Source organism: Panicum virgatum, chromosome 9N, assembly GCF_016808335.1.
Source record: "Panicum virgatum strain AP13 chromosome 9N, P.virgatum_v5, whole genome shotgun sequence".
Taxonomy (NCBI): domain Eukaryota; kingdom Viridiplantae; phylum Streptophyta; class Magnoliopsida; order Poales; family Poaceae; genus Panicum; species Panicum virgatum.
The window spans coordinates 9,215,235-9,228,349 of record NC_053153.1 but is presented as its reverse complement, the minus strand read 5'-3'; the positions used below and the strand labels follow the sequence as shown (position 1 = coordinate 9,228,349).

Here is a 13,115-nt window from a genome sequence, read left to right as displayed (position 1 = left end):
GTATTTTGCAATAGAAATCTTTTGAGGAATAAAAGCAAAGGGTTTAATAAATTCTGCCGGTGTGAAATACCAGATTACTTGTGTCAACTGTCAATGCTTTAACTGCTGCGGGGCTTTAACATGATATAGGGTCTTTTTCACATTCGTTCTATATGGTTCAAAAATATACATAACCCCCCGCATCTCACTCCACCTGTCCACCACAGTCCACATGCACGATTCAATGCTGTACCGTTAGTTTCTGATTTGATTCCTGAGACCTGTCTAAATGGAGATTTATAGTGTTTTCTAGTATTAAATTCCATAGTACATTATCAATTTTACTTGTATGATAAGGAGAGACGAGAAAGTTTTATGGGACGAGTTTCATGAAACTTAATCGGCACAGTTATCTAGTTCTTTTTTTCTAAAAAAGAAGTGTATATCTTTGTATTAAGAAGAAAAAGTTTGTACCACCACAAAATTGATGGCTATACTCTGATGATGCATAATCGTTTGGTCAATCGCCAAGAACGCAACGAGCTAACAGATCTGATTTTCTATTCGTTGCACATTATAATTCATTTAATTCTTTTGACCTCATATTTGATCACTCATCTTATTCAAAAAATTATGCAAAATATTATTTTTTTTGTTGTGGCTTGCTTCATTAATATTTTTTTAAAAAAATAGTAATTTAAATTTGAGTATGCGTACAAATATTTAGAATCAAATTTAGAATAAAAAAGTTAAATAAATTATAATTTAGAAGGAAGTCCTGGTCCAATCTAGCACGCCGCGATCGGATCGGCACCGGCCGGTCAACCTCGAGTCGACACGGGAAAAAGAAAAACACGAGAAGGAGAGTCATGAATGAACCCGGACAAAGGCTACGCTAGCAACCAGGCTGCCGCCGCCACGTGCCCGCGCGCCCGTCCGACGTGGCGCGGCGGCCGTTCCCGCCCCCCGCTCAAATCCTAAAACGCCGCCGATTCGCAGAGTCCGCAGGAGAGAGAGCGAGAGAGAACACCCAAACCCAAACCCAACCAGCAACGAACCCAGGCGCGGCGCAAATCGGAGCCCGAGAGGCCGCGACCATCACCACCACACGTGACCTCCTTCCCCCTCCCGTCCCCTCGGCTCGGCTCGGCTCGGCTCCTGCTCCCCTCCTCTGGAAACCCAAGGTAATCTCCGCCTCCGCCTCCGCCTCCTCATCCGTCTGAAGCTATAAAATCGCCTGCTCCGTTGGTTGGTTCTTGGTTGGTTGGTTCGTTCGTTGGTTCGTCGCCTCCGTCCCCAGGAAGAGCGATTCGTCGGTGACACCCCGCGAGCATGCTGTCCTTGCGCTGCCACGCCGCCGCGCCGGCGACCCGCGGCGTCGCATGTGAACATGGGGGGCGCTCCTCGTGTTGTCTTCTTTCCCCAGCGTCCTCCTTTTCCGTGTTCCTTTCTGTTATTGGCGTTGCTCCGCCTCAGATTGGATCTGCCGCCGTTCTTACAATATAGTATCGTTCCCTATCGTAATCCCTGCAGGTTTCCTCTGCGGCGGAGATAAATAAGATCGACGGAGGAAAAAAAGGATTCTTGAAGCGATTGCGGCGGCCGAATAGGAGGGAGGGAGGCCGGCCGGCGGCGGGCTCGCCTGCGTTCTCTGCGATGAAGTACGTCTCCGGGCCGTACTTCGAGCCGGACTTCGATCCGCTCCTCGATCGCTTCGGCACTCCCGGGTACGCATCCGTCGGCCGTCCTCGTTCTTCCTCCGGGATTCTTCTTCTCCCACGGCTCTTGACGGCGAGCTCGCCGTGGGTGGCTCTGCAGGGTCGTCGTCGACAACGAGACGCGCGAGGACTGCACGCTCGTGAAGGTTTGCTCTCTCTCTCTCTCTCTCTCTCTCTCTCTCTCTCTCTCTCTCTCTCTCTCTCTCTCTCTCTCGGCCCAGGACGTGTGCCTTTCTTTGTATTGATTCTATGGCTCCCGTTGTCTCAGGTTGACAGCGTGAACCGGGACGGCGTGCTGCTGGAGATGGTGCAGCTGCTCACCGATCTCGACCTCGTCATCTCCAAGTCCTACATCTCCTCCGACGGCGGCTGGCTCATGGATGGCAAGAACTACTAACTCACTGCTCCTCTCTAGTTTTTTTGGTCGATTTGATTTCTGTTGCCATCGCCGCCCATCGAATTTGCCCGCGGTTTCGTTCTCAATGAGAAGCTGGCGTATCAATCATTGCCCTCGATTGAATCTTAACTGGCTGTCATGTCAGTGTTCCACGTCACGGACCAGATCGGGCGCAAGCTGACGGACCCGTCACTCCCCGAGTTCATCCAGCGGGCGCTCGTGCCGTCCCACCGGCCCGGCAACGGCCCGTCGCCCAGGTTCACGACGTGCCTCGGCAACGTGATCGGCCCCGGCGGCCCCGACGTGTCGGACTGCGCCGCCCTCGAGTTCACGGTGCACGACCGGCCGGGGCTCCTGTCGTCCATCACCTCCGTGCTGGCCGACAACGGGTGCCACGTCGAGTCGGGGCAGGCGTGGACGCACAACGGGCGCGCCGCGGGCGTGCTCTACGTGACGGCGACGGCCGACGGCGCGGCGCTGCACCCGAGCCGGTGGGCGCGCATCGAGCGGCTGGTGGACGCCGTGGTGGACGCGCGCGAGAACGTGACCGGGGAGCGGCACTGGGTGCGCGTGTCGGAGCTCGTGCAGGGCCGCGTCCACACGGAGCGCCGGCTGCACCAGCTGATGCACGACGACCGGGACTACGAGTCCGGCCCGGCCCCGACTCCCGTCGACGAGGAGCTCTTCAGCATGGGCGACAAGGCGGCCACCGCCCGGACGGCTCGCCGCGCCGAGACCCGGGTGTCCATCGACAGCTGGGAGGAGCGGGGCTACGCCGTCGTCAAGATGACGAGCAGGGACCGCCCCAGGCTGCTCTTCGACACGGTGTGCGCGCTCACCGACATGCACTACGTCGTCTTCCACGCCACCGTCGGATCCCAGGGCGCCCTTGCCATTCAGGTACTATCTCGTCTCTGCATTGCCCATGTTGCGTCATCATCATCATCATCTGGAGATTGGAGTAGAATGGACATGTGGACCCGGCGATGTATTATAAACTACACTTTGGCCTTCAATGGCTCAGATCCGGAGATCTTGTCGTCGGCTTCTGTGCGTAGCTTCTGACCAGGGATGGTCTTGAGTTGTCCTGTCAGAGTAGAGTCTAGCCTTTGCAGTCGCGCGTCGAGGTCACGATGAAGCGCCGAACTACTGACTCAGTCTACTGTAGCAGCGTGCACTGTTGCTTCAGTCAGTAGCTGGTCATCATGACTCGTCGCTCATGCGCGCAGCGCTGAGTCTTTAATGCTTGTCTCGGTATCTGGCGATCCACAGTGTGGACTGACAAAAGCTGCCCCGTGCCCAGAGGCAGCAGATCCCGCCTCAACCACTCGCACTTAATGCGGGTGGGTGAGGGAGCTTCCAGCGGAAGGCTGGCGCCCGCGCCCGCGTCTGCGTGACACGTGGCGGCTCCGGACCCCACCCGAGCAGCTTGCTGAGCCGAGAGCTCACGGGGGTCCGGGTAGGCACGTGGAGGTCCCGGACCTGCCTGCGGGAGTCCGGATGGCACGTGGAGGTCCCGGACCCGCCTGCGGGGGTCCGGGTCCGCGGCCACAGGTGCTGAGCATTTCCACCTCTGGGACACGTGGTGACACCGGACCCGTCCCCAAACGGGAAGCGGGTCCGGGACCGTTGGTCCGGTGAGATGGAGTCGGAACCCAGGAGTCCGGCTGCTCAGCTCCTTAGGGCGTAGTTACGGATAACTACGCGAGTCTTGGCACAGTAGGAGTGGGTACCCCAGTTGTAGGGTACCGACAGTGGCCCCCGGGCCCGCCTCGGGAGAGGCAACGAACCCGCAGGTGGGGCCACTACTGTGAGCAACTTGGCTGCTTCTGGCACCCAGCGGTGCGCGCCGCAAGGGTCTTGCCCTGCATCGTCCATCCCTTGGGTCACCTGCTGCATCATCACGTTTGGACCTGCACATGACTCAAGGTAGATGCTTAGTAGCGTGCCCACGGGTCCCAAATCCTGTTGGCTGTAATCCTTTGAGATGGATAGCTAGGTTCAGTGAACGAAGCTCAAGGGGCCGGCCTTTAGGTTAAGAGAAAGTCCGGACCTCCAGGTTCCCAGTCCTAGGTACTACGGCACTCATTCACAGGAGGTGGTGCGTGCAGGCTTAGGGTACGGAACCAGGCTAAGCGGCTACACGGCTCCGGACCTCCCCGGAGAATGAGTGCGCTTCCCTGAACCTGCAGGTTCCCAGGGGTCCGAACCCCTCTCTTCCATGAGGGGTCTCGAGCTAAGTCACTAACTAGCCAACTCAATTCGGACCACAATCACCGCACAAGAGTAAGAAGCCACGTGGGGGTTAGCGCAAACAGAATGCGTAGATCGAAATTGGAATGTAACATCCTTAGAGGCGAACTGAGAATAAACTTTTCCTTTATAACTAGATGTACATGAGATGTGCGATGTAAGCCAGAACACGGGTTTATGAGGCCGGAGCTGTCCGGACCTCCGGGCCCCCAGTCTTAGGTACTACGGTACTCACCCTAGGGAGGTAGAGCATGCAGGCTTAGGGTACGGAACCAGGCTAAGCGGCTACACGGCTCCGGACCTCCCCGGAGGGTGAATACGCTTCCCTGAACCTGGTTCGCAGAGGTCCGGACCCCTCCACGGGGGAGGCTCACCGGACTGGACCACACGGAAGTACTACATAGTTACAAAGGAAAAGATTTTATTCCCTGCTGGGCCTCTAAGAGTAGGACTTACAGAGATGTAGAGTCGGGGGTACGACCGGAGTCGGCTTTCCGCCGGAGAGAGCCACTAGAGCCGGCTTTCCGCCGGAGCGGGCTTGGTGCGACCGGAGTCGGCTTTCCGCCGGAGCGGCTTGGTGCGACCGGAGTCGGCTTTCCGCCGGAGCGGGCTTGGTGCGACCGGAGTCGGCAGTCCGCCGGAGCGGGCTTGGTGCGACCGGAGTCGGCTTTCCGCCGGAGCGGGCTTGGTGCGACCGGAGTCGGCAGTCCGCCGGAGCGGGCTTGGTGCGACCGGAGTCGGCTTTCCGCCGGAGCGGGCTTCCTCTCATGAGTGAGGTATGCTGTGAGCTGGGATTTGTCGCTCCGCCGCTCGCAGCTTGTGAGGGGGCCCTTGACGGGTGCCCTGACTCTTGCCGGCGGGCGGCGCGCGCCGCCGCCAACGGTGGCTGCTCCACAGGCACAGTTGCCCCTGGAGCAGGAACGCGAGAGGCATGTGGCGTGGAGGACGCCACCCCCTCCGTCATCTCCACGTCGTCCACGCGAACCATGGGGACGAAGAAGATGATGAAATGCGACCAGCTAGCGCCCCTACCTGGCGCGCCAAATGTCGCGGTGTTGCAAACCACGGCCGGGTGGCGGAAGGCACCCGCCCTAGCCCAGAGGGTGTGTACTCGGGGGTTAGCTAGTCTTAGATCGATCTCCCTCCAGAACACAAGAAACACAGCAGGATTTAGAGTGGTTCGGGCCGCCGGAGCGTAATACCCTACGTCCACTGTGTGTTGTATTGCCTTCCCACGAGAGTGAGAAGTTCGCTAGAGCTTGAGTCTGGATTGTGGAGATGATGTGTGAACCTCCTGTGTTCTAGCGGGCGTGCTCTCCCTTTTATATGTCCAAGGGGAGCACGTACACTGAGCGGGGCCCCGACATGTGGACCCGGCGATGTATTATAAACTACACTTTGGCCTTCAATGGCTCAGATCCGGAGATCTTGTCGTCGGCTTCTGTGCGTAGCTTCTGACCAGGGATGGTCTTGAGTTGTCCTGTCAGAGTAGAGTCTAGCCTTTGCAGTCGCGCGTCGAGGTCACGATGAAGCGCCGAACTACTGACTCAGTCTACTGTAGCAGCGTGCACTGTTGCTTCAGTCAGTAGCTGGTCATCATGACTCGTCGCTCATGCGCGCAGCGCTGAGTCTTTAATGCTTGTCTCGGTATCTGGCGATCCACAGTGTGGACTGACAAAAGCTGCCCCGTGCCCAGAGGCAGCAGATCCCGCCTCAACCACTCGCACTTAATGCGGGTGGGTGAGGGAGCTTCCAGCGGAAGGCTGGCGCCCGCGCCCGCGTCTGCGTGACACGTGGCGGCTCCGGACCCCACCCGAGCAGCTTGCTGAGCCGAGAGCTCACGGGGGTCCGGGTAGGCACGTGGAGGTCCCGGACCTGCCTGCGGGAGTCCGGATGGCACGTGGAGGTCCCGGACCCGCCTGCGGGGGTCCGGGTCCGCGGCCACAGGTGCTGAGCATTTCCACCTCTGGGACACGTGGTGACACCGGACCCGTCCCCAAACGGGAAGCGGGTCCGGGACCGTTGGTCCGGTGAGATGGAGTCGGAACCCAGGAGTCCGGCTGCTCAGCTCCTTAGGGCGTAGTTACGGATAACTACGCGAGTCTTGGCACAGTAGGAGTGGGTACCCCAGTTGTAGGGTACCGACACACGGCGCACAGACCGACACCGACTCGCACCGACATTGTCATCTCATGGGCGCAGGAATACTACATCCGGCACAAGGACGGGCGCACGGTCCACAGCAACGCCGAGCGGCAGAAGGTCTCGCGGTGCCTCGTCGCCGCGGTGGAGCGGAGGGCCACGCATGTCAGGCTCGACCACCCCTCTCCGTCCTTGTACTTGGTGGGCGCCTCACTAACACTCGGCGTCGTGCAGGGCATGAGGGTGGAGGTGCGCGCCGCCGACAGGTCCGGGTTGCTATCGGACTTCACCAGGGTGCTGCGGGAGCACGGCCTCTCGCTGCTCAGAGTCGAGCTCAAGAGGCATAAGGACGAGGCCACCGGCACCTTTTACCTCGTCATGGACACCGGCGGCGAGGTGCGCACCGAGGCGGTGCGCACCGTGCAGGCCAGGGTAGCCGAGATGGACGTCTCGCTCGAGATAGTCAAGGAGGCCCCTGGCTGGCCGCCGGTGAGGAAGACCAGCGTGCCGGCGGCCCCGCTTGCCGCCAGGCAGCAGCAGGCCCAGGAGAGGCCGAGACCTTCCCTGGGGAGCCTTCTATGGTCACACCTTGGGAAGCTCTCAAATAACTTCAGCTACTGAGCTACATCAGATCTTAAAAACACATGGCAGAACAATCCACCGCTTCCTTTGGTACCTCATTTCCAGCAATTCCGGGCCCGGGGTAGCTATTGTTAAAATGCTGGGAATCAGTGAAAATTTGTATATAAAGTATAGCATGTTGTTTCTCTCTCAAAAAAAGTATAGCATGTTGTATTGCACATAAATTCTCATGAAATTGATGGCCAACTCTGTTCTTCTATATGATGTGCGATTCTTTTAACAACCAACAAATGGAACTTTTTTATTGTTCTGAACTTGTAGCATAACGAATGCTTATGTACAAAGAGTATAAATAAAATTACAAACCGTAATGCTGGCAAACCGCCATATCACGAGCAGTAAGGCGACAGTGCGTTCACCCCGGCAGCTTGGAAGCAAAACAAAGCAGCTCACTTTTCATCGTACACCCTATACTTTTCACAGGCAACTTTCACCACTCCATTTTCTTGTACATCAGAGAAGTCCAGTTTCCAATACACAGGTTTTCTTGAGTCCAATACAAAAGGTTCTCTTGCAAATAAATCATTTCGCATCATCCTCTTCCAAGTCACTAAAAGACACATCTTCCTCGTCACCTATGTGGATAGTTGGATGCCCAGCCAGATCGGCCTCTTCGTCAAACCAATCATCTATGTCGTCGTCAAAGGCATCTTGCAAAATATTTGAGGTCTCTGAACGATCCTTGGGTAACTCTTCTTTGATGACCGATTTGTCCACAACTGCAACTTCAGTTACTTGGATGGGGTGCTTCTCAATCTCAATTTCTGCTATGGGCATGTAAGAAGCAGTTTCCTGCCGCACAAATGGGAATGCCTCTTTACCATCTTTCAAGGTGTCCTCTCGTCGAAACTGAACTCCAAGGTCATCCTTATGATGACCTAGCTGCTCACTTTCAAGTTTTGACTGGTACTGCAAGTGTTGCATAAGCATTGCTCTAGCTTCCACAATCTGCAAGAACAAGAACTGGACTTAGATTATCAGCAGGACAGGTATCATCATTCGAGGACAAACTTCCACAATCCACACTAGGAGGAATAAAAAAATCATCATATCTTTAGTTATGGTTGCATCAACCAGGAAATCTAATGTGCATCCCTCTTGATGGATGCACCCATGACGTAAATGGACTCGTTAAATCAAGTCTGCTCAGGAAAAGTATTCCGCCGCATTGCGAATCTAATTTGTAAAAATCAATCAGAGGGAAATACAAGTGTGCAAAATATCAGTCGCTAAAGTAAGCAATCTTATGCTGAATGCATTTTAAGTCCTACTTTTAACTATTTTATATCTTTTCACCATGGGTTCCTATATTAATTGAGTTGGAGTTTGAAATTTAGTAACTCGTATATTGATTGAGTTGGAGTTTGACATTTAGTACCTCGTATATTGATTGAGTTGGAGTTTGAAATTTAATACCTCGTATAATGATTGAGTTGGAGTTTGAAATTTAATACCTCGTATAATGATTGAGTTGGAATTTGAAATTTAGTACCTCGTATGATAACTTATGTCAAACTAACTTTGTTTGATTTCAGGTCACCTGAGACTAGGGTGCATGGAGCATCAAGAACAAGCAATCAGTTTGCCTCAAAATAAAATCATCACAAGCAGCCAAATTATGATATAGCTTCTCAACCGGAGAAGATTGCATATGGAAAATAGACAAGGGAGCAGTAATTTGAATATAAAGAGTGCATACTTCTACTTCTCTTTCTGCAGATCTTGAAAGTGCTCGATTGGAATTTTGTTTCTCATAAAAAAAAGGTTCTTGGCATCTCTACTACCACTCTACAAGACATAGGCAGAATTTTCAACACTTATGCTGTCCAATTGATATGTCCTTGAAAATCCTACCATAAGATACTCTGTTTGACATCTAGTAAGATTTTGGTTCAAGTAACCTGACCTAACTGGTAGCTACTCCCTCCTTCCCCGTTTATAAGGCACGGTGGAACATGACACGGTCTTCTAAACAACACTTTGACCATTTATTTATCATATATTATATCACTTTTGATTATACGCTTATAATCATTGTAAACTATATTTGATTATGAATCCAATCATATGAAATTTGTATTATAAAAACAAAAATTTAATAGTCAAATTATTGGTCAAAGATGAGAAGGTTTGAATCTTGATATACGTGTATGCCTTATAAACTGGGAAGGAGGGAGTATTACAGTATGCCCCTTTCCTGATTTTACATTCAAAAGGTCAAATTTAGCGCTTCAACTTCTCACCACTGTGTTAGTACAGAAATCAGGACTCTCGAAGAATGCTGCGCGAATAAATTCAAACAGTGCATACAGACTAGAGAGTAGAGAAATATAGCTGCGTAGACCTAACTATTCTGCAAACCACATAGAGCATCCAAATTCTAGCTGCGGAGGTCTAAAACATGCTGGAATGATTGTATTTGTATGCAGTAGTCAAATAAAGAACAACCAAATTGACATTACTAACTCCTTGTATAGTTTGAAGGAAGTTTATCCACCAACATTGCTGCAACATGTAGGAGTAGGACAAACAAGCAGAAGTAATGATGTTACTATTTTCCCGTGTTTTTTTATCTCCCTTTATCATTTATGTCTTACTACATAAATAAATATTTTTCCTTTTGTGGACACTTAATGTGGGACAGTTTCATACTTTCATCATCTGCCCATTTGATTTCTAGATTTAACGGCAATCTGTGTTTATGATCAAAATAAGCCAGAACGGAGAGAGGACATAGTTAGCACTTAGCAGTTGCTAGCTTCAACGAAAGCTAGATCAAGGTTATTTCAGCTTCCTTCGTCATAATCAGACCATTAAATAGCTTGTTTCAAATTTGTGCAGTGTGCTGGTGTGAACCCTGAACTCTTATGTCTAGTAGTTGAGTATGAAACTACAAGTGGCGTGCTACTGCATACGTAGAAGGTAGAACTAAATCGAGATCTACCAGCAGCAAATACAAATTCTGTGGCTCAAACTATGATGACCAAGTGTTCAGGAAATCATGGGAATATGCTACAAGCTGTGATGTTTATGCTAACCTAAAGGCCATAATTACTTCAAAAGTTCAAATGTTAAGCACCGATGTCAATAGTTTACGCTAATATAGGGCAATAATTCCTTGAATCATCAGTATATACCATTAAAAGCGCACTGTATTTGAACTCTTATCTCTAGAGAAATTTGTACACTGCATTGCTAATACCTCAAAAGTTAAAACCAGAGTGTTCTTACCTAATTTGTCATGACAGATCAGGCCATCATGGATTATAAACTTAACTATCCTTTATTGTCCTCACGTGCACACACGACCACATATAGCTTTACTACTATTTATCCCACTTTTCTGGAACAAACAATAGTAAACACAGATATAATCCATATCAACGGTGAGAACATTTTACCTGCGGTGTAGAAAGAAGTTCGGCATCATGCTTGTTCAACCTAGGATGTAGAAGAACAAAGTAGATTTTCCAAAAACATTCTTCACTCATATGAATCGGGCAAAGTTCAATCCGCAAAGCTGCTAATCTGGGAGCAAGATGCTCAATAGCGAAGGCATGTTCTTGTTGAGTGTTAGACATGTCAAAATCTGAAGGAATGAAAAGATTAACGAAAAAGGTAAGTAAGCACTGTAATATGTACAAAATTGGTAGAAAAAAATGAAGATGTAGCGCAACCAAAACATTAAGCCAATAGGAATAACAGATGAATAATTTTTGCAGTTTATTTTTTTGCGAAACAATTTTTGCAGTTATAGTAGTCAACATTGCATAAGACACTTCAAAATCATAAATCAACGTGAAATTGTAAAGAATATACTCTCTCAATTCCAAATTATTAGTCACTTTAGCTTTGTCCTAAGTCAAACATCTTCTACTTTGATCAAGTTTATAGAAAAATATGTTGATTTTCACAAAACCAAATAAATATACTATCAATACATATTTCATGGTGGATTTAATGAAACTAATTTGACGTTGTAGAAAGCTAAAAGTAAGTAATAATTTGGAACGGGGGGAGTAGTATCACACAAGCAGTGCATTCTAATCATATGCAATGAATACTAGAACCTGCATACACCGGGCATAATTATAATTCAACTTGTTACAGAGAAGCATTTTATATCCATATTGCTACACAAAAGGAAACCTTACTTTAGGTACCAATCTATCAGGATTCCATTTGTTTTAGAATAACACACACGTATCAGGGCTAACAAGCATAGAACTAACACATGTTTGGGCATCATTGTTTGGCCCTGGAATCCTTGATTTGGGGCTAGATTTTGCAAATAACAGGCAAAATGCCATCAAACAACGTTTCAAGATGCTGGTACTAAGCGAGCATACATTCATCGCCTAGGCTATTGCTATTACAAAAAGAAAATCCTTTGTAAACATAGTTGGAGAATATATCTTCGAGCTTCTGTGGCAAAAGTTCGCAATACTTTGTGATGGACAATTAGATACTAAATAATACTCTATATCCATACATATTAGTATATGCAATGCAAACACGAATCCATTATATGTTTTAAGTCATCATAACCAATGACCCAATTATGGCAAATCAAAATGTATTACATGTTTCTTTCAAGCACACATCATTGTCATTCATGTTCTAGTTGCAATTTCATAAGAAGCACAGAAGATGAATTTATGAGTTTGGCAGTGAACAAAATCAATTGCATGTCTTGAACCTAGAAACACATCTTCCAATGACAAACTTGAAACTTTACATATGGTCTCACCCAGAAGCAATAACTTGAACAGAGAGGTGAAGAAATTACATGAGAATAGTCCATCAGACTCATCATCATCAGGCAGCAGGGGGAAGTCAAGCCAAGTTTCTGGGTGCCTGGCAATGTTTTTGGCGAATGCAAGCACCTCCTCAGTGATCCCAATAACATCCCAGTCCTCGTCCTCCTCGTGCCTTGCTCTCTGCTCCTCCAATTCACCACCCTCCTCATGCCTTACTCTTTGCTCCCCGAATTCACCACCCTCCTCATGCCTCACTCTCTGCACCTCCAATTCGCCATCTTCTTCATGATTTACTCTCTCCATCTTCAACTCATGCCCTAACCGGTCATCCTCCACCTCAAGTCTTACCCTCTCCTCCCACTGATGCCACTCCTCGTCGCCCTCCACATCATGCCTTACGGCCTCCTCTCCCACCTCATAACTAATCGGTCGTCTCCGCTCTTCCTCCCACTCGCTGTCCTCGTCGTCTTCAGGAGCGAAGAAATTGGAGGCCATCTTAGAGAACCCAGTCACGGCCTTGTGACTCGAGATCCGGGAGATCCCGCTCCTGAACCTCCCGCCAATCTCCGCGAAGTCGTTCCGGATCCCGGCGATCTCAGGCGGCGTCCCCACATCGCCGGGTTGACCCCCCGCCGACTGAGGGGAGGGCGACGGCGACGGCGAGGTCTCTCCCGGCGGTGGCGCGAGGAAGTTGGCGACGCCCCAGAATTGGCGGGTTAGGGTTTTGGACAGCTCCGTGAGGTCCTCCTTGACGCCATCCGCCGCCGCCGAATGCGGCGGGTGAGGAGGTAGCGGCGGCGGCGGCGGGATGCGCGCGGAGGGGGAAGGGGTGGGGTAGGCCGCGGCGTCGGCGTCGGGGTCATCGTCGGCGCCGGAATCGTCAGGGATGTTGAGGGATGTGGCGAGGGAGCGGGCGAGCCATGACATCTGCGGCGATCGCCGGCGGCGAGGCGGAAGGGGGGCAGGCAGGTGGGTTGGGGTTGGGGTTGGGGCTGGTCTGGTTGGTCCGGTTCAATCAGCCGCTTTTCTTCGGGTTCGTGTTTGAAATGGACGCGATTGCGAGAAGAGACAGGGACGGATGGTTTGCTGAGTTGCCACTGGGCCCCGGCCCTCGTGGCGCACCTTGTTTCCTGCTGTTCCTACATCACGCCGTAGCTCTTGCGGCTGTTAGATCTGGATCGTCCGTTTGAAAATGTAAATTTTGAAAGTAAAATTGAGAAACTT

At 50.8% G+C, this 13,115-nt stretch overlaps 2 protein-coding genes across 4 annotated transcripts; one reads left to right on the top strand and one right to left on the bottom strand.

Annotated features, from left to right (window-relative positions):
• Positions 1 to 1,003: 1,003 nt before the first annotated feature.
• LOC120689600 (ACT domain-containing protein ACR3-like) lies at positions 1,004 to 7,289 on the top strand. 3 transcript variants are annotated; one of them, XM_039971921.1, is made up of 7 exons: positions 1,004 to 1,163; positions 1,540 to 1,706; positions 1,798 to 1,843; positions 1,966 to 2,080; positions 2,240 to 2,994; positions 6,550 to 6,654; positions 6,724 to 7,289. In XM_039971921.1, exons 2-7 carry the CDS (start codon positions 1,636 to 1,638, stop codon positions 7,108 to 7,110), a joined length of 1,479 nt encoding a protein of 492 aa, XP_039827855.1. In that variant the 5' UTR covers positions 1,004 to 1,163; positions 1,540 to 1,635; the 3' UTR covers positions 7,111 to 7,289. The 3 variants fall into 3 exon arrangements, with proteins under 3 accessions (XP_039827855.1, XP_039827854.1, XP_039827853.1); XM_039971920.1 differs by having other exon boundaries at positions 1,513 to 1,706; XM_039971919.1 differs by lacking the exon at positions 1,004 to 1,163 and adding an exon at positions 1,172 to 1,387 and having other exon boundaries at positions 1,513 to 1,706.
• LOC120689601 lies at positions 7,234 to 12,896 on the bottom strand. Its single transcript, XM_039971922.1, has 3 exons — positions 11,921 to 12,896; positions 10,533 to 10,720; positions 7,234 to 8,079 (listed from the first exon to the last, which is right to left on the bottom strand). The coding sequence occupies exons 1-3, from the start codon at positions 12,816 to 12,818 to the stop codon at positions 7,654 to 7,656; spliced, it is 1,512 nt and encodes a 503-aa protein (XP_039827856.1). The 5' UTR covers positions 12,819 to 12,896; the 3' UTR covers positions 7,234 to 7,653.
• Between the last annotated feature and the right edge of the window lie 219 nt (positions 12,897 to 13,115).

Coding starts and splice junctions, on each gene's coding strand:
- LOC120689601 (XM_039971922.1), bottom strand. CDS start 12,818: ATGTCATGGCTCGCCCGCTCCCTCGCCACATCCCTCAACATCCCTGAC. Junction 10,721..11,920: donor GTCTGATGGACTATTCTCAT/GTAATTTCTTCA, acceptor TCATTCCTTCAG/ATTTTGACATGTCTAACACT. Junction 8,080..10,532: donor AACTTCTTTCTACACCGCAG/GTAAAATGTTCT, acceptor TTGTTCTTGCAG/ATTGTGGAAGCTAGAGCAAT.
- LOC120689600 (XM_039971919.1), top strand. Junction 1,844..1,965: donor AGGACTGCACGCTCGTGAAG/GTTTGCTCTCTC, acceptor CCGTTGTCTCAG/GTTGACAGCGTGAACCGGGA. Junction 6,655..6,723: donor TGGAGCGGAGGGCCACGCAT/GTCAGGCTCGAC, acceptor GGCGTCGTGCAG/GGCATGAGGGTGGAGGTGCG.